The sequence below is a fragment of the Aotus nancymaae genome, unplaced genomic scaffold (genome assembly GCF_030222135.1).
Source record: "Aotus nancymaae isolate 86718 unplaced genomic scaffold, 86718_ANA_hifiasm-v0.15.2.pri h1tg000057l, whole genome shotgun sequence".
Taxonomy (NCBI): Eukaryota; Metazoa; Chordata; class Mammalia; order Primates; family Aotidae; genus Aotus; species Aotus nancymaae.
The window spans coordinates 14467651-14488238 of record NW_026988471.1 but is presented as its reverse complement, the minus strand read 5'-3'; the positions used below and the strand labels follow the sequence as shown (position 1 = coordinate 14488238).

Sequence of the window (20588 nt, the reverse complement as noted above, 5' to 3'; positions counted from 1 at the left end):
AAGTCAGGATAGTCTCCCTACGTTCAAGTCAGTTGTTTAGCAACCTTAATTCCATGTACAACCTTCAATCCATGTAATAGAACATACTTACAGGCTGCAGGGATTCGGACGTGTACATCTTTTGGGAGCCAATGTGTTGCCTGCCACACAAGGTGAACAAAATTAACAGAAGGCAGGTGTTGCTTTCTACAATCATATTGTGCTTTTTGACTACCCTTAGGCATATACCTCCACTGGTCTTAAAGGGTCAGTATTGAAAGCTCATGGTGTTATGTATGAGGTACTGATATTTATAATTTTATAACATTTACAGTTAGCTTTAGTTGACATAAATGGTAACTGAGTTAGTCTGATATGCCAACTCTAACTTTATGAAGTGTTTTCTTTCACCTTTCAATTTCTATGTAGAAACATAAATTTTTCAAGATTTGGTTTTTCTTTGAGTATGGCCAAGAAGGAGGTAAACAGGACTTTCAGACTTTTTTCTTTCTTTAGACAGGTGATTATCATGTCTGTTACACAGGTCCCTGTCAGAAGTACTGAACATAACTTAAAAAATTGTGATTGTTGGGGTCCCATTATTAATTGGCTTTGTTTATTTGGTGGTTATGCAGTAATGTCTTTTAACATTTAGTATACGTTAGGCCATTTGCCCTGTTGGTAACTGGCCTTTGGTTATGAATGGAGTGTAACAGAAAAGCGAACCAATCATAGTATGCAGCTAAACTACTGACCAGTCTTTAGTTTAATTATTGCTCTGTGGTCCTTTCCCATTCAGGCACTCCCGGGTGTCATTTCTTTCTGGCATTCTGTAATCGTTCCCTCATTGCATCAGATACACTGCCATAATTAATACATAATATGTCTCGGTGAGGCTACACATCTATTTATTAAAGTTTTTTGGTGTTGATACAGACAGCTTCTTTGATATTCAGTTGCCAGCCTTACATTTTTTCTTCATTTCTAAGTTTCCACCTGGGTTTCAGGTACCTGAATATTTAAGCCTGCCTTCTGAATATGGTGAAATTCTAATTGAAAAACAGTGGTTTTCTTTTGATTGTTTCCTCTGAAATATTTACCTTCTAGGTTTAATAAATATTAATAGTAGTACTTTATACATTTTCTTCGTCAAGGTGACTGTGCTCTTTTTGTTTTGCTCTTATTTATATTTGTAATTTATCGATTTTTAAAAAATTTTTCTCTTTTTTAGACTTTTACTGGTTGGTGGATGTGAAACTGCTGAAGTAGGTGTGTCAAAAGCTTCTAGCTGTGGCCTTTCTGCCTGGAGAGTTCTTTCAGGATCACCTTATTATAAGCAGGTTACTAATGGCGGAGAAAGGGTTACAGCAGTAAGTATTAGTTATGGCCCTTCACTTTGCTATATGTCATTTCACTATGCTATTTGTCTTAGACAAATAAATCCTTTGTAAGGTATAGAGGAAGAAATAATTGTGTCTTAAATGAGGACAGTGAATTAATGCTGGTATAATTTTCTTTCAAATAACAAGTTGAGGCATATTGTATTTAACTTGGAATGCTTTTCGTAGTGACATTTTCAGATATTAGAAAAACAACCTAACAGCAATCCCATTCCTTATATTTGCTTGTTTAGATGTAAACATGTATTAAGCACTTTTTAATATGTCGACAACTATTCTGAGTGCTTTTTACATGCTTTAACTCATTTAATTCTAAGTAACCCTTTGAGGTAAATATTGTTACTGGCCCAAGTCTGTTGATGAGGTGTTAAGTGAGGTGTAGTTAAGTAAGTTGCCCTGGTCATCCAGCTAGCAAATGGCAGACTTAAGAGTCCAAACTTCCATATTGTTCCACATTTATATGGACTATTCATCTGTCCATCCGTTTATCCATTAGTTCGTTCTATACTTATTTATTGAGCTTCTGTTTTGTGTCACACAGTCCTTGAGGCTGTAGTAGTCAGCATAGCTGAGGCTCTGTTACGATAATTCAAGCAATCAAATAAGCAAATGTAAAGTCCTAAAATTTCTGTGGCTTATCACATACAGAGTTTTTCCTTATTTTGTGGCAAAGTCTGCTTTTTGAGATCATGACCCTCCTGGGAAACTTGTTTCAAGTGATGATTAAAAGATCTGTGGAGAGTGGTGACCTTTGGAGGTCCCGCTATCTCAATTTATGGTCTCAGGAAGGGAAGAGAAGGATAAAAGGTGCAAGTTTTTACTGTCTTAGACCAGAAGTGATGTTGGTTCTACTTACAGCTCATTTATTGTATTATGGCCCCTGCTAGCTTCAAGGGGGCTGGGAAATAGTATTCTGTGTATCCAGAAAGGTCTGAAAAACTAGGTATTGGTAAATACTAATTATGTTTATCATCCTGACCACACTATAATCTTGCATATCTTGGTTATTTGTGTAAACTGTATGAAAGTGAGCACTTGGGCTGGATATGGTGGCTCATACCTGTGATCCCAGCACTTTGGGAGGCTGAGTTGGGCAGATTCCAAGGTCAGGAGTTCGAGACCAGCCTGACCAACATGGTGAAACCCCATCTTTACAAAAAATACAAAAATTAGCCAGGCGTGGTGATGCACATCTGTAATCCGAACTACTCAGGACGCTGAGGCAGAGGAATTGCTTGAACCCGGGAGGTGGAGGTTGCAGTGAGCTAAGATTGTACCACTGCACTCCAGCCTGCCTGGGCAACAGAGCAAGACTTCGTCCAAAAAAAAAAAAAGAAAGAAAGTGAGCACTTGGTCAAAATTATGCACCTTGGTCTTACCATGTTGCCTAGTGGGCACTCAGATGAGGGAAGCGAGGGAAGAAATCTAGAAATTAAAGTGAAACACAACATAATCAAACATGTTATGTTGTTCATTTTGATAATGAATTTGCCTTAAAATATATTCATTTCAAACTATCTTCTAAAACAAACTGTTAAAAGATTTTAGGGTCAAAAATAAACTAATGAAAAAGTACTTTGGAAAAGAAATCTTTTGCAATTATAGTAATCTCTGTGAATTTTATTTTTAGCATTTAATATATACTGCAGTATGTGATTGTGATTTAACCCAACAAAGTAGTAGTTTCTCTTTCTTTAAATGAAGTCAACTTACTTGTTTATATGGCACCAGATCTTAAGCCAGTTTGTAGGTATAGAGCAGCTGATGCAGTGCTGTGCCTGTGCCTTTCCTTCCATTTATTATCCATCTACCTAGTCTGCCATCCCTTTATTCTCTCTGCAGGACCTAGTAAGGAGAACAGTTGGAGTATTATTGTCCACAGTTCACAAATAAGGAGCCTAAGGCACAGTAGAGCATAATAACTGAAAATACAGGCATAGTATGAGTCAGGTCTTCTAGTTTATGCTCTGCACCCCCACCCTATGTACATATCAGTGGCACTATCTAATATGTGCTATGATGATTATCCCAAAATCTATAAAAAGTAGAATGAAGTAGAAGTTACTCATACATATTGGACACGTTAGTTCATATCTGTAGGAATTTAGCTATGTTTATCTCTCTGATTTAGGTCATATCCAGCTTGTAGTTTTATATGCAAGATGTTTCAGGGCAGATCTTAGAAAGAATTTGAAGAAGTTTCTCTCTCAGCTTGTAGTTTTATATGCAAGATGTTTCAGGGCAGATCTTAGAAAGAGTTTGAAGAAGTTTCTCTCTCATCTCTGTCTAAAGTAAGCATGATGTCTTCAACTTCTTTTTTTTTTTTTTGAGACAGAGTCTTGCTCAGCTGCTGAGGCTGGAGTACAGTGTGCGATCATGGCTCACCGAAGCCACTGTCTCCCAGGTTCAAGCGATTCTCCCGTCTCAGCCTCCCAGGGAGCTGGGGTTACAGGCACCCACTATCATGCCCAGCTAATTTTTGTGTTTTATTCGAGACAGGTTTTTGTCATGTTGGCCAGGCTGGTCTTGAACTCCTGATCTCAGGTGATCCACCCTCCTTGGCCTCCCAAAGTACTAGGATTACAGGTGTGAGCCACCATGCCCAGCCAAGTCTGCAGCTTATTTTCTATTGATTCAGTGAAAAAAAGTATGTGTGTCTAGATACGTATACCTGCGCATACATAGAGATAAAGCAGATGTGGCAAAATGTTAATAACTGGTCTACCCAGATGATAGATACACTCATGTTTCATTGTACAATCATTTCAACTTTTCTGTAGCTGTGAAATTTGTCAAAATAGTGTTGAGGGAAAAAAGAAAAGTTGATGCGTTTGGAGGGTATGAGGAGAGGTAATGTAGGTAAGCAGTGAAAGTCCCTTTTGGTGTGGTGTAATCAAATGTTTATTTGTGACCGAGTGGGCAAGCGAATGGGAAGTTACATACCAGGGAACCTTTTTTCACCTTAGCTTCTTTGAATTTTCTTGTGTTTTCCCTTTGCACCTTGCCAAAGCATTGGAATCTTCTCTGCTATTTATGGTCCTTCTGGCCTGAGGCTTCAGTATTGAAGTCTTTTTAAAGAAAATTGCCTGTGCACTGACAAAATAAGTGGGAAAGAGTATTGAATTGCAAATTGAATGCTCTGCTATATGATTAACTTCTTGAAATGCTGCAAGTGTGTTTTAATTATGTTAGTGGCTGTGTCTTGCAGCTAAACTTACAATCATTCTGCATAGCCTTCCCTCACCTAAAAGTAATTTGAGGTTATAGGATTAGTTCCTTTTGTCAGGTGGCATATATTGTTCTTATTGAACCTCTTATTGTTTGTTTAAGGTTGCTGTTGTCTTAGCGTAGGTATTGAATGAAAAATGCTGCTGACACATAGATTGTAGTCTCTCACAAGGCAGCTGGGTTGTAAAACACACTGTGCAAAATTCAGTATGTGCATTGACCAAAGTTTCCGAACTGATGTTAGTGTCATTTGTGTGAGATGGTTTTATTTATTCATTTGTTCAACATTTAATCACTGCTCTGGTTATTAGGAATATAAAAATACTGATAACAGCCCTCAAGGCATTTGCAGCATATTGGCAGAACAGCTGTGTCGACAAATAAGTGCAATAAGCTATGACAGAAGACTGGTGTTTGAATTCCACCTTTTCACTTACCACTGTCTATTAAGGCTTTTGCCAGGATTTAAATGAGGTAGTATGTAAAGGCATTTGATAAACTGTAAGATGATCTACAGTGTTAATTATTTATTATTGTCTGTATTTTTAAGATCAGAATTTTGGAAAACTGTATAAGAATGAACAAAAGTTGGCTGGGCGCGGTAGCTCACGCCTGTTATCCCAGCACTTTGGGAGGCCGAGGCGGGCAGATCCCGAGATCAGGAGATCGAAACCATCCTGGCCAACATGGTGAAACCCCGGCTCTACTAAAAAAATACAAAAATTAGCTGGGCGTGGTGTCGTGCGCCTGTAGTCTCAGCTGCTCAGGAGGCTGAGGCAGGAGAATTGCTTGAACCCGGGAGGCATAGGTGGTAGTGAGCCAAGATCGCGCCACTGCAATCCAGCCTGGTGCCTGGCAACAGAGCAAGACTCTGTCTCAAAGAAAAAAGAAAATAATCAACAAAAGTTGACTGAATTTTTAATATTGCTGCTGCTACTGCTGCTTTTTCAATATAGAATGTTGTGGAAAGAACGTAGACTTTTTGAAATCCTGTTTCCATGAGAAATCCTATTTCCCTGAAAAAAATAGAAGTAATCAGAAGGAATACTTGTCCCACCACCTGCTGGCAGCTGTGCCTCTGTATTGTAACCTACCTCTTATCAGACAGAGGAACTGTCCTTGCTCCAGCTAAGGCCAGCCCCTGTGTTTATCCACTGGATCTCCCACTCTTGTTTATTGAAGGGTATTCTTCTTACATCAGGAATTTTGCTATCTTTTAGGTTTATCAGCATATAGCATGCTGTTATTTTTCCCCTCACAAAAACTCTTCAGACTCTACTTTGCCCTCTAGCTACCATCCCATTTCATTTCCTTCCTTTAAAATATTCAAGAGTTGTCTGTACTTGTTTCCAATTCCTCTCCTTCCATTCTGTCTTGAATTCACTTGAATGGAGATTTACCTCCATCATTTCATGGAAACTGTTCTTACAGATGTTATCAATGTCTTCCAGCCTTTTACCAGTTTGCCTTCTTGGTATTCTTTCATTTCTACTACATCAGCTTATTCTGCTTTCCTCTTTCCTTTTTTAGTTGTTTTATTTCTGCTTTGTCACATGCATAGCATTTGTACATTGGTTTCTAGTTGTGTTCCCAGCTTAGTTTAGTCTTAGACATCTATTTATGTATTTTAAAATGCTTACTCAGTTCTTTTGCTGAAGTTTTCCCAGTTGTCTTATGGTTAGTGAAGTTATTTTCTAATATGTTTTGAGAAGGGCTCATAGGTGATGAGTTTCTTAAGTCTCTGTATTTTATGTTCAAAACTGTTTTGCTGTAACTTGGTATTTGAGGGAAAACTTGTCTGGATATAAAATCCTTGGTTCACCTTTTCTTTAAACTTTAAAAAAATGCTACTCTTGTTTTGCTTTGTATGGGATTTGAAAAGTCTGATGCCATCAAATTATTTACCCTTCATATGTTATTAATCATTTTTTCTTGGAGGTCTTTATTTTCTTTATCTTTGAAATCTAATAGCTTCCGAGGATATTAGAGTTGGTCATTCTAAATTTAAATTTCCTGGATATGGGTTGATTCTTTTAGTGTCTCGATTCAAAGTTTTTTCTACTTTCTAATTCTGAAAAGTTTTCATGGATTATAATTTTAAATATTCTGTGCTTCGGTTTTGTTTATCTTCTTCAGATTCTCTGCTAATCCAAATGTTACTGCTTTTTGCTATATTCTCTTTCCAGTATTTTTTCGTTACTCTTTTTACCTCTACCTTGATCTCATTTCCTTTTCACGTCTTTTCATTTTTTCATTGTTTTCATGTCTTCCTTTAAAGCCCCTTATTAAATTATCCTTTGAGTACCTTGTAATTTATTCTTTATTTTTTAGATAATTTTGTCTTTTCGTTATATTTATTTCCTGAATTTATTGAGCTTTTTATTATTAACTGTTTTTCACTTTGCTTGTCCAGTTCTATTCTCAGTTAACTGAATTTTTGATTTAAGATAGTTTTTCAAGTTGTCCACATTCTCAGATGCTTGTTTGACTATTTTTAATTCCTTTTGGAGTGCTGTGTTAAAGTTTTCTTTTGCTTAATGCTTGTTTTTTCAGCCATAATTTCTCTTTGTTGATATGTGTTGACTTTTATCTTCTCATGTCTGCAAAGTATTTGTGAATTGGTTTCTTGTTCATTTTTATGGTATTGGAATACTTTACAAGATTTGTAGGTTAATGGTGCCCCCTTTTGTCAGTAAAGTTCAAACACCTTAGTAGATTTTTGTGGTTTTGTTTTGGTGGCAGGAGGGTGTGTGGCTCCTTTGATGTTGTGGTTGTCTGTCGTCTTGCTGCACACTGCATTTCCCCCTTTGCTTCTTTTCCCCTTTACCACCCCTTTGGCAAAAGGTGCTTCTTCCTTTTTGACCTTTTTCTCCCTCAGAAGTTCTGTCGTTTGGAAGCCTGTCCCTTCACAGCATGCCCACACTTGGGTCCCTTCCCTGCAGTCCATGTCTGATCAACTTGGATGCTTCTATAGTATTTTCCCTCAGAGTGGACTTAGTCTTTTTGGTGGTGGTTTTGGTTTTAGATGGATCTTAGACATTTTTGCTAGCTCCCCTCTGTCCTCACTGGGTATCTTTGAATTTGCTTTTGCTCACCACTGCACCTTGTGGCAGGTCACAATGGGGGTGAGTGGGACATAGGGTTTGGCAGGAGCAATGGAGATGACACACTGGGATTTGGTGATTTCTCTCTTTTTGCTTACAGTTATTTTAAAGTTTGAGTTATTCTCTACCTTCAGGCTAGGCTGAGAGCATGATTTCTGTCTAGATTTATCTCCCTTTCTTGTTCTTGATTTTTTTGGAGGAAATATTTGGAGATGTGTATCAAGACCATCCCTCATGTTCTCAACTCAGAAGTTCTGACTATTGTGAATATTGTTGCTGTGAACATTCATGTACTAATATTTGTTTAAACACTTGTTTTCAATTCTTTTGTGTATAGATCTAGGATGGAATTGCTGGGTCATATGCTATTTTATGTTTAAGACTTTGAGGAATCACAAAACTTTTTCCACAGTGGCTGTACGGTTTCATGTTTCCATCAATAGTGGATGAGGGTTCCAAATTCGCTACATCCTCAACTGTGCCTATTTTCCAGTTGAAAAAAATATAGTCATCTCCCTTCCTTGCTTTTGTAGGTATAATTTCTAAGTCTAAAGGCAAGAATTGTCATGTGTTATATTAAATTATTTTATACACTGATTTCTAAAGATGAAGTCTTTTTCTGGTGTTTTTCAAGCATAGAATCAGTTGTTAATGGATGAAATTTCTTTTGGAAGTTTTGACTTTTTTCCGTACTGATGTTAGGATAAAATGGTAACCTTGGGCAGCCTTATTTGAGAAGAGCTTGCAGTGGATTCTGATTTGCATAAATTATACTAGATATATATTTTAAAAAGCATTTACTCATGGATATATTTTGTAAGATTGTACCACTTGGTGGATTTTTTTTTTTAACAGAATCTCACCACGATCCTTGACACCTTATTGGTGATTTTCTTTAATCATTTAAAAAATACTAGATTTGCTATAGTTTTTATTTCATTATAAAAGTACATTTTACAATGATAAGTCGGTAAGTCATTTCATTAATCTTTCTTCACATGATGCATTTATTTCCCAGGTACCAAAGACACTTGGATTATTCAGGATGTTAAGCATCAAGTTTTACAGTCGCCAGGGACAAGAACAGGTAATGCAAACTGGCTTAACTCTGGTGGGCTTTTCAAACATTTTTACCCAGAAGTACCTTTAAGGTCAAAACTGAATGAACGTCAAATTTTTTTATCTTCATTTGAATGTATTCATAATTATACACTATATAGGTATATGCATTAGTAAGAATTCATAGAGCTGTTGCTGAAGATTTGTATATTTTACTGGGTATCAACTTTATCTCAAAAAAAAAAATTTTATGGAGAATGTACCCAGCTCGCTTGGGGGTCTGGGAATATAGCTCAAGGAATTCTCTTAGATGCATTATATATCTTTGTATTTCTTATTTTATCTTTATAAATCTTGTGAATTTTACACTCTTGTTCATAATATATCCTTTTTTGGCTTAATAGTTTAAAAAAAAAAAAACCTTCTTTCCCAAATCTGAGATTGCTGATGCTCCAAGAAGAAATGTGCCTCATTGACCCTGAGTTTTAAATACCATAGTGTTACTGTTTTGTTACTTAGCAGGAGAAGCGTGGATCCATGGCAAGGATGTTAGACAGTTTCATCCAGATGAGTGTCAGTGATACACTTAGGAATTGCCTCTGTGAGGTGGTTACATTTGTTTCTCTGTATGACTTTCAGAAGAGTCTTGACCTATACTGGGGAATCAAATCATACTCCTGTCTTGGAAGAAAATCAAATAATCTAATCTTTTTCACTGCTTCACTTTCTTTCCCTGTAGAACTTGCTGATATGAAAAGTCAGACCTCTATATCTGCAGGTTCTATATCCCTCAAATGCTGTATTTTCAATCCATAGTTGGTTGAATCAGAGGATGTGGAACCTGTGGATGTGGAGGGCTTGACTGTACTGTACTATTTATCATTGTTTTAAAGAGTACTCCTTTTACTTATTAAAAAAAAGTGTTAACCATAAAACAGCCTTGGGCAGGTCCTTCAGCAGGCCTTCCAGGGGAAGGCATTCTTATCATCGGAGATTACAACTCCGTGAGCGTTATTGTCCCTCAAGACCTTCCAGTGGGACAAGATGTGGAGGTAGAAGATGGTGTTGATGATCCTGACCCTGTGTTGGCCTGGGCTAATGTGTGTGTTTGTGTGTTAGTTTTTTAAAAAAATGTTTAAAAAGTGAAAGAATGAAGTGCAAAAGTTTATATTACAAGAACGTAAAGAAATTTTTTTTCATACAGATATATGTACAATGTGTTTGTGTTTTTTTTTTTGAGACGGAGTTTCGCTCATGTTACCCAGACTGGAGTGCAATGGCGCGATCACGGCTCACCGCAACCTCCGCCTCCTGGGTTCAGGCAATTCTCCTGCCTCAGCCTCCTGAGTAGCTGGGATTACAGGCATGCGCCACCGTGCCCAGCTAATTTTTTGTATTAGTAGAGACGGGGTTTCACCATGTTGACCAGGATGGTCTCGATCTCTTGACCTCGTGATCCACCCGCCTCGGCCTCCCAAAGTGCTGGGATTATAGGCTTGAGCCACCGTGTATTTGTGTTTTAAGCTGTTATCACAAAAGTCAAAAAGGTAGAAAAAAGTTTATAAAATAAAAAAGTTACAGTAACATAAGGCTAATTTATTATTGAAGAAAGAAAATATTTAAAAATAAATGTAGTATAGTCTGAGTGACAGTGTTTATAGTCTGCAGTCATGTGCAGTAATGTCCTAGGCCTTCACATTCACTCGCCACTCACTCACTGACTCACCCAAAGCAACTTCTACTTCTGCAGGCTCCATTCATAGTGAATACCCTTATACAGATGTTCCATTTTTTATCTTTTACGCCATATTTTTACAGTACCTTTTCTGTGTTGAGATACACAAGTACTTACCATTGTGTTCCAGTTGCCCACAGTCTTCAGCAACATGCTGAGCAGGTTTGTAGCCTGGGAACAATAGGCTATACCATCCAGCCTAGGTGCATAGTAGGCTACACCATCTAGGTTTGTGTAAGTACACTCTATGTGTGCTGTTTTCACAATGACAGAATCACCTAATGACGCATTTTGCAGAACATCTCCCTGTTGTTAAGTGATGCATGACTGTACTATAATTTTAGAGCTGAAAGAGCTCATAGGGCTTATCTAATAATTTCTTATTACTGTAACACTTTGACAAGTATTTTCTCAGATCTCACAGGAAGTTTGCATTACCTACACTGGTATTATGATGCCTACTTTTTATTGATGAAGGGATTAAGGCCTCAAGATAAATGTGCACCTAAACTCACTTATCTAGACAGTGTCAGAGATGTGTTGGGTCTTCTGTTGGTTTATGATCCAGTGCTTGTTTTCACCACTTCTAGTTGGTTATTGTCTTAAACCTTTAGTTGATAATTTGGAAGAAACAGAAACTCAGATGAGTTTTAAAGTAGCAGAGATGGTAAATTACTTAGTGTCTTAGAAAGAATTACCTATTTTACTACTCAAGTTTGGCAACAATTATGTTTCTCTTCAAATGTGGTCCTCTTGGCCTGGTGTGGTGGCTTAGGCCTGTTATCCCAGCTCTTTGGGAGGCTGAGGTGGGAGGATTACTTGAGCCCAGGAGGTTGAGGATGCAGTGACCCATGATCGTGCCACTGCACTGCAACCTGGAGGACAGAGTGAGACCCTGTTTCAAAAAAAAAAAGCGTTCCTCTGAACTACTAGTATCTTTACAAAATGAATCTGCTTTCCTGTATAACCATATGATGAATATTTAGTTCATTTAAACAACTTGTGAGACTATAAAGTGGCAACACTGGGATTGTACAGTATTAGAGGTACTATACATAAAATAGCTAACACAGTGATTGTCATATTGCAGACACTTAGTAAATAATAATGGTGATGACTGTTAGCTCTCTGTTAATTTCTTTATGTCCTGAATTATAGAATTAATAATTAGTAGTCCACATGTTCTTTTTGAATTATTATTTATTATACCCAAAACTTATGTGGCTTTAAATAATAACTTCTTGTTGTCTGGCATATATTATCTTTTAAGAGAATATATTAAAAATAAGAATTATTTATATTCTTTTATAAAGGATATTGGCTTGGAATTTTTTTATTTTTCAAATGGCTTTCTTCTTTCGTTCATGCATTTACAGTGTTTTTGTCACAGGCTGTTTAATCAGGCTTTTGAGGCTGACTTTATTTTGATTTGAAGGATAGATTTCTAATTTTGTGTGTGTGTGTGTGTGTGTGTGTGTGTGTTTATTAGACTTCTAAAACATAGTGGGCTAGAATGTGTAGTAAACTTCTTGAGGGTGGGAATTTATGTTTGTTTGGTTCATTGCTGACTTCTACAGTGTACAACAATGCCTGACACCTAATATTATTGAATTCGTAATGTTCAATAAGTTCTTGTGGACTGTTGAAAGAGCAGCTCTTAGAAATTTGTTTTTTATGGATCTGAGTATTTTTTCTTTAAGAATATGTAGTACTTCAGAATGTATGCTCAAGAAAACAGTGCTCTTTTTAATACAGACTATATACTTGAAAGTTATAGGAAATTGGAAATCACTCATTTTTAATTCTGTTAAATTAGATGACAGGTGATTAATTTCAGTACAAAGTTCTGATGTTTAACACTTTAAAAAACCCTGTCTTGGAAGGGACAGTTAGTTAGGAAGTTTTATTGCAATGTTTGAGAGAAAGTACAACTCATTCTCCAAATACTGCTGCCAGTAGTAGAAGACTTTAATAGCATTTTTAATTAGGAAAGAACAAATGGATATTGGAGCTAGTGGAACAGAGTGGATTGCAGCAGATACAAGTGATATTCACTCTTTGCTATAAAGCTGTATTTCTTGACAATTTATTTGTGTTCATTTTTTAACAATTCATACAGTTTTTCTTAATAAAAGATCACTATGCCTTCTCAGTAAAAATATTTTAAAATAGTCTCATTTTACTTTTTTTTTTTAAATTTAATTTAACTTTTATCGTAAGTTTAGGGGTACATGTGCAGGTCATTTCATCACCCAGCTATTAAGCCTAGTCCCATTAGTTATTTTTCCTTATCCTCTCCTTCCTCCCACCCTCCACTTTTTCATAGGCCCCAGTATGTGTTGCTTTCCTCTGTGTGTCCATATGTTCTCATCCTTTAGCTCCTACTTACAAGTAAGAACATGCAGTATTTGGTTTTCTGTTCCTGCGCTAGTTTTCTAAGGATAATGGCCTCCAGCTCTATCCATGTTGCTGAAAAGGACATAATGTTGTTCTTTTTTATGGCAGGATAGTATTCCACGTATGTACCACATTTTCTGTATCCAGTCTATCATTGATGGGCATTTAGGTTTATTCCATGTCTTTGCTATTGTGATTAGTGCTGCAGTGAACATGTGTGTGCATGTGTCTTTATGATAGAATGATGTATATTTCCCTGGCTGTATACCCAATGTACTAGTCCGTTCTCACACTACTACAAAGAACTACAACAGTGGGTTACGCCTGTAATCCCAGCACTTGGGAGGCTGAGGCAGGCAGATCACTTGAGGTCAGGAGTTTGAGATCAGACTGACTAACATGGTAAAACCCCATTTTTACTAAAAATACAAAAATTAGCTGGGTATGGTAGCACACACTTGTCATCCTGGCTACTTGGAAGGCTGGGGTGGGAGGATCCCTTGAGCTCAGAGGGTAGAGGTTAAAGTGAGCCAAGAATTTCACCACTGTACTACAGCCTGGGTGATGGAGCAAAACTCTGTCTCAAAAAAAAAAAGTATTCAACTACCTGAACTGGGTAATTTATGAAGAAAAGAGTAACAGGAAGCATGACTGGGAGGCCTCAGGAAACTTACAGTCATGAAGGAAGGTGAAGAGGAAGGAAACACATCTTTACCATGGCAGAGCAGGAGAGAGAGAGTGCAAATGGGTAAGTGCCACACACGTTTAAACCATCAGATTTTGTGAGAACTCACTATCACGAGAACACCAAGGGGAAATCTTCCTGTGATTCAGTTACCTCCCATCAGGCCCCTCCTCCAGTTCGACATGAGATTTGGGTGGGGACACAGATCCGGGCCATATCACCCAGTAAAGGGATTACTGGGTCGAATGGTATTTCCGTTTTTAGGTCTTTGAGGAATTACCACACTGTCTTCCACAATGGTTGAACTAATTTACGCTCCCACTAGCAGTGTGTAAGCGTTTCTTTTTCTCCACCACCTTGCCAACATCTGTTATTTTTTGAATAGTCCCATTTTAAATGTTTATATGCAAGGCACTGTGTGTATGTATAAATATTTTTATTATTGGGACAAATATATATACTTTAATTATCTTTAAAACCTCACAACCCAAAAGGCATAGTAGTATTATCCAGATTTTATAGATTAGAATCAGATTAGAAAAATTAAGGTTTTAGAGTGAGTGGCATAGCTGGGATTTAAACCTTGGTATGTAGAATTCTAGCATCTGTGGTAGTTTGGTACTGTATTGCTGCCATGTTCTTTTATGGGCCCTCCAGAGAAGAAAGCTGAAATAACTTAGTGGAGAATGGGTGACCTACTTCCCTTTTCTGTACACCCCTACATGTACTTTATACACTCGGTAAATGTTTTTGCTGATCACCCATTTTGCAGACAGATTAGTTACAAAGAATAAAGCTATAGTATATTTAGGGGAAAAAGTTGTAAAATTTTAGTTCCTTCGATAATTTATTAGAAAAGCTTTTAAAAACATATGTCCTGATAGAATTGGTCCTCAGTTATTATGGATGACATAGAAGTACACTATAGTAAAATACAAGGAGATTTTTACTAATTTTTTTATCATTAAAAGTAATTTTAATACCTACTTATAGGTGTTACTACGTGCACATTAAATGTGTGTTCTGTGGCTTTGGGATGCTATAAACATCAATATATTTCATACTTCTTAATGTATAAAATATGAATATTTTCAGATTTTCAATACCTTTCAGATCCCAAGAAGTCCTAAGCTGGCATCTATAGCCCAGTTCTCCTCTGCGCTTCAGATTTGTATACCCTGCTGCTTACTTGACAGCTTCAGTAGGGTAGCCTTCAGGCATTTTAAATCAAACATTTCCAAAACAAAATTCTGATAGCTTCTCATCTTTCTTTTCCTAACCATTTCTGCCTTTGACTTGATTGCCTCCGTAATCTATCTGTTTCCCAAAGGGAGATACCTGAAAATTATTGCTGGTACCACCCTGTCCTTCATCCTCTCAGCTAATCTAATCTAACACCTTTGCTGCCAGTATCATCTTCAGAGTGTAATTGGAATCTTTCTACTTCTTTTTTCTTCTATGGCTATCACCGTCTTGTAATTTTTCATCTCTCCTGTGTTAGCAGATACTTAATCAATTCGCTTAGCATCCTTAGTGACTTAAAAAATGTAAGTCAGATAAGCTTACTTTCTTGCTTAAAGAAAGCCTTCAATGGCTTTCTGTTGAACTAAGAATGATGACAGACTAAAATTCTTAACATTATCCAAAAAGACATTTCATAAGCTGGCCCATGACTATCTCTGCAGACTGATCTCATACCACTGGCTCATTCTCTTTTAGTTATGTTGGGCTTATCTTAGCTCTTCAAGGGTGCCACGTTCTTTTCTTTGTGGACTCTGTTTTTTTCTATTGGGAATAGTGTTCTCTTATCTTTTCTCATTACTTAATTTCTTTTCATCTATGGGCATCAGCCCTGTCTTCATATTCTCAGACTTACAGTCCTTCAGTTTAAATACAGTTCCTACACACACACACACACACACACACACACACACACACACACACACAGAGACATACATGCATACACACTCTCACTCACTCACTCAATCACAGTGTTTTTTTCTCATCATTTATAATAGATGAAGAACACTCATATAACAACACTCATGTTGTTTCTACTTTTTGGCTATTATAAATAATGCTGCTGTGAATTTGTGTGCAAGTTCTTTTGTGGAAATATCTTTTAATTTTTCTTGGAGTGGAATTCCTGGATCTTATGATTATGTTTAGCCATTTGAGGATTTGTCAGACAGTTTTCCAAGGTGGCAGCACCATTTTCTGTTCCTAATGTCAGAGTATGGCATTTCCAGTTTCTCCACATCCTTGCCAACACTTGCTATTATCTGTCTTTTATTCCGGTATTCCTACTGGGTGCAAAGTGGTTCTTGTTTGACATTGAAAAGGCACATAACCTTGTAACCATTATCCAGGGCAGAAACAGGACTCTGCCAGCTACCTTCCATGGACCCTGTCACAAACACAGTTCCCACCCTCCTTCCACAAGCAGCCATTATTATGGCTTAGATTCTTTATTTATACTTTTATTACGGAATTTTTTATCTCTAACAATCTGGCTTTTTAAAAATATATATATTCTAGGTCTCTTTTTTATCTATCTGCTAGTCCCTCCTTCATATCATCTTTTTTTCTCTTATAAACTATTTGTTGGCTGAGTGTGGTGGCTCATGCCTCTAATTCCAGCACTTTGGAAGGCTGAGGTGGGCAGATCACAAGATCAAGAGATGGAGACCATCCTGGCCAACGTGGTGAAACCCTGTTTCTAGTAAAAATAGAAAATTAGCTAGGTGTGGTGACGTGTGCCTGTAGTCCCAACTACTTGGAGGCTGAGGCAGGAGAATCACTTGTACCCGGGAGGCGGAGCTTTCAGTGAGCCAAGATCGCACCACTGCACTCCAGCCTGGCGACAGGGCAAGACTCCATCTCAAAAAAAAAAAAAATTATTTTGTTGAAGAAAGTTTTTTTGTTTTACTCATTGCATCTTTATAGTGATGGTTGCTTTATTCTTCTGTCCTTTTGTGTCCATGTGTTCTTATAAATTAGTAGTTGGATTTAAAGGTCATGTAGATTTATATTTTTATTTTTAGTTTTTGCTTTTTTAGGCAGACAACTGTATAGGTGGTAGTGTTCTCTTTTATCAAGAAGATCATAATATCTTTTTGATGATATTAGTGTGAGACTTGCCCTGTACAAGTGGGTGCAGGCTGGTTGGTTTTGGGAGCTTATAGAGCGCCAATTGCTCCAGGCTCTCTTTTTACTCTCGCACTATTGGAGTGTGCATAACTTCCCCCAGTTTCCATTTACATAAACAGTACTTATCAAGTGCCTGGTCAGCATTTTGGCAAGAGACTACTCACCATTTTCTGTGCAATGCATTGAGGAAATTGCCTATTGTAAATGCAAAGAGATGTTCCCTGCGTGTTAGGAGAATTTCTTGTATTGCTGCCACAGAGTCTTGTCAGGTCATTTGCGGCATGCCACATGAGTGTCTGGGCTTTGGCTGTCTCCTTGGCAAAATGAAACTAGAGTGTAAAAATGCAGAATTAAAGTGGAAGATTACAAGTGGAGATGCATATCAGAGATAACTGGGAGTTTTTTCAAGGAACACATGCCATGTTTTTTCAGCCTAGATTTCTATTTATCCTAAGTGCTGGGAGTGGAGCAGGTATCCATGTGATTCTGATACCCTCCTTTCTTGGGAACATCACTCTTTGTTGTCTTATTTCAGCTCTTGTATTTTAGCATTTATATAATGTGGATGGAGTTTCTATACTCAGAGAGCATATAAAGTGGTTAGTGAGGCTAGGTAAAGTACTAGGTAGAAGTTAGAAGAATTAATTATCAATATATGCCCCTAATATAAAAGGTCTTACTATGGTTCAAGTTAAGAGTGGCAAATGAATGATTCATGTTATTGGAATTCACGACTAAGTTGTGTTATTATAGATTCAGGTAGAATCCAATCTTCATGCTAACTTCTATGTTTAGAAAGCTGAGTCATATGGTAAGTGCATTAAATGACTTTACATACACCCTAATTTTATCCTTGGGGTAATGTTACAATGTGTAGATGTTGTTATTTTTATTTCAAACAGAGAGAATGTCTCTGTCACTTATGATAGTTAACTAATGTGCCTAAGGTCACATAACTACTAGTGGTAGAGCCAAATTGAATGTTCTTGACCAACATTTCAGTTGTTGACGTGATGATTAAAATACAAACAACATTCATAGCTGAGGAATGTGAAAGAAGTTTGTAAGACTTAATTTAACGAAAGTGAATACTGTGGCTGGGTGTGGTGGCTCATGCCTTTAATCCCAGCATTTGGGGAGGCTGAAGTAGGTGGCTCACCTGAGGTCAGGAGTTCAAGACCAGCTTGGCCAACATGGTGAAACTCCATCTCTACTAAAAATACAAAAATCAGCCTGGCGTGGTGGCAGATGCTATAATCCCAGCTACTTGGGAGGCTGAGCCTGCAGAATCCTCAGAGCCTTGAGGTGGATGTTGCTGTGAGCTGTGATCATGCCACTGCACTCCAGCATGGGTGACAGAGAGACTACGTCTCTAAAAAAAAAAAAGAGAAAATTGCATTTACATTTAAATTTTATTGCCTTTACAACTGCTTAATTCAAATGAAGAAAACAAGGTTACTATTTATTTGTGCTGAGCAATCTTAATACAGTATGAAGAATCATGGTTTAAATGTCTGAGGTTCACCTTTTTTTTTTTTTTTCCATCTGGAGTCTTGTTCTGTTACCCAGCCTAGAGTACAATGGTGCAATCTCGGTTCAAGGCAACCTCCACTTCCTAGGTTCAAGTCATTCTCCTGCCTAAGCCTTCCAGGTAGCTGGGACTACAGGCACCTGCCATCATGCCTGGCCAATTTTTGTATTTTTGTAGAGATGGGATTTCACCATGTTGGCCAGGCTGGTATTGAACTCCTGACCTCAGATGATCCACCCTGCCTTGACCTCCCAAAATGCAGGGATTACAGGCATGAGCCACTAGGCCCAGCCGAGGTTTACTTTTATTGTGATATAGAGTTGCTTGAAAAGCCACATCTTCCCATTTCCAAGGCATAAACTCTGGTATTCTCTCCTTTGCCCATTGTATTAGTCAGTTTTCTCACTGCTGTAAAGAACTACCTGAGACTGGGTAATTTATAAAGAAAAGAGGTTTAATTGACTCAGAGTTTCACATGGCTGGGGAGTCCTCAGGAAATTTACAATCATGGTGGAAGACAAAGGGGAAACAAGGCACGTCTTAATGGCAGTAGGAAGAGACAGAACAAGGGTGGAACTGCTGCATAGTTTTAAACCATCAGATCTCAAGAGAACTCACTAGCATGAGAACAGCATGCGGAAAATCTGCCCTCTTGATCCAGTCACCTCCCACTAGGTCCCTCCCCTGACACACAGGGATTACAATAATTCAATATGAGATTTGGGTGTGGATACAGAGCCAAACCAGATTACCCATCAACAGACACTCAAATACCACAGACTCTGTTCATAGAATGTAGCATGGATTTTCTAACTGGCTCGAGATTTTGGTCCACAGTTACTATTGGGATAATGAATTATTCCCTGGACCAGACCCCCCCCTGCAAGTTATACAGGCATTCAGAAATGTTTCTATGGGCCGAGTGCAGTGACTTATACCTTTAATCTCAGTACTTCAGTACGCCGAGGCACGCAAATCACTTGAGTTCAGGAGTTTGAGACCAGCCTGAGCAACATGATGAAAGCCCCTCTCTACAAAAAATACAAAAATTAGTCAGGCATGGTGGCGCATGCCTGTAGTGTTGGCTACTCAGGAGGCTGAAGTGGGACAATCACTTCAGCCTGGGAGGCGGAGGTTGCAATGAGCCGAGATTATGCCACTGCACTCCAGCCTGGGTGACAGAGTCAGACCCTGATTCGGAAATAAAGGTTTCTACCCAAAAAGAGCAGAATTTTATTTCAGAAGGAAAACACTGTATTTCTAACATAACCTAAGTGTCTTGAGCATCTTGAGTGGCTACAATCCAATTGCTACTAATAACTCTCTCATCTTACTATGCATACACATGAAAGTTTGGCAGATAACTTAGGACTTTTAAAGAAATGTATACTTGATGTGTTTTTATAGACAAAATAATGACTGGGATTTGCTTTAAAATCCTGTGGCATGGTGGTGATTGGTGAAGGAGAAATGAAATGTGCCTGAAAAAATTTTAATATTTGCTGAAGCTGGTTGTTGGGTATGTGGATATTCATTATACTGTAATTTCTAGTTTTATATATAAGTGAAAATTTCTACAATAAGATAGTTCAAGAACGAAATACTGTGTTTGCAGTGTGGATATCATAGCATCTAATGAAACTAAGCGGATCAAATATCCACCATATGAAAAGCAAGTGGGAACTTTCTAGTTAATACAATTTATTGTTTACATTTCTTTTTTGTGTGTGAAGGGATATCATATTTCCTCAAACACGATGTTACATCAATTATTTCTAATTTATTTGACTGTGGGAAACACTGCCATTGCTTTATACTGTGGCATCCTTTCATATATATATATATATATATTTACATATATATATATATTTATATTATACTTTACGTTCTGGGGTACATGTGCAGATCGTGCAGGATTGTTACATAGGTATACACATGCCATAGTGGTTTGCTGCCTCCATCCCTCCATCACCTACATTAGGTATTTCTCATAATGTTATCCCTCCCCAATCTCCCCACCTCCTCTATCCCTCCCTTAACCCACCATTCCCCAACAAGCCTCATTGTGTGATGTTTCCCTCCCTGTGTCCATGTGTTCTCATTGTTTAATACCCACTCACGAGTGAGAACATGCGGTATTTGGTTTTCTGTTCTTGTGTCAGTTTGCTGAAAATGATGGTTTCCAGCTTCATCCATGTCCCTGCAAAGGACATGAACTCATCCTTATTTATGGCTGCTTGGCATTCCATGGTGTATATGTGCCACATTTTCTTTATCCAGTCTATCATTGATGGGCATTGGGTTGGTTCCAGGTCTTTGC

The 20588-nt window shown here is 37.8% G+C and overlaps 1 protein-coding gene across 2 annotated transcripts in view; it reads left to right on the top strand.

Annotated features, from left to right (window-relative positions):
* The window catches only part of NBAS (NBAS subunit of NRZ tethering complex), a 372519-nt gene that overhangs the window by 46749 nt on the left and 305182 nt on the right, over window positions 1-20588 (top strand). For both annotated transcript variants that reach the window (XM_064363868.1, XM_064363867.1), the window contains 2 exons: window positions 1211-1349; window positions 8730-8798. In XM_064363868.1, coding sequence (XP_064219938.1) covers window positions 1211-1349; window positions 8730-8798 — 208 coding nt within the window. The remainder of the gene's footprint in view (window positions 1-1210; window positions 1350-8729; window positions 8799-20588) is intronic.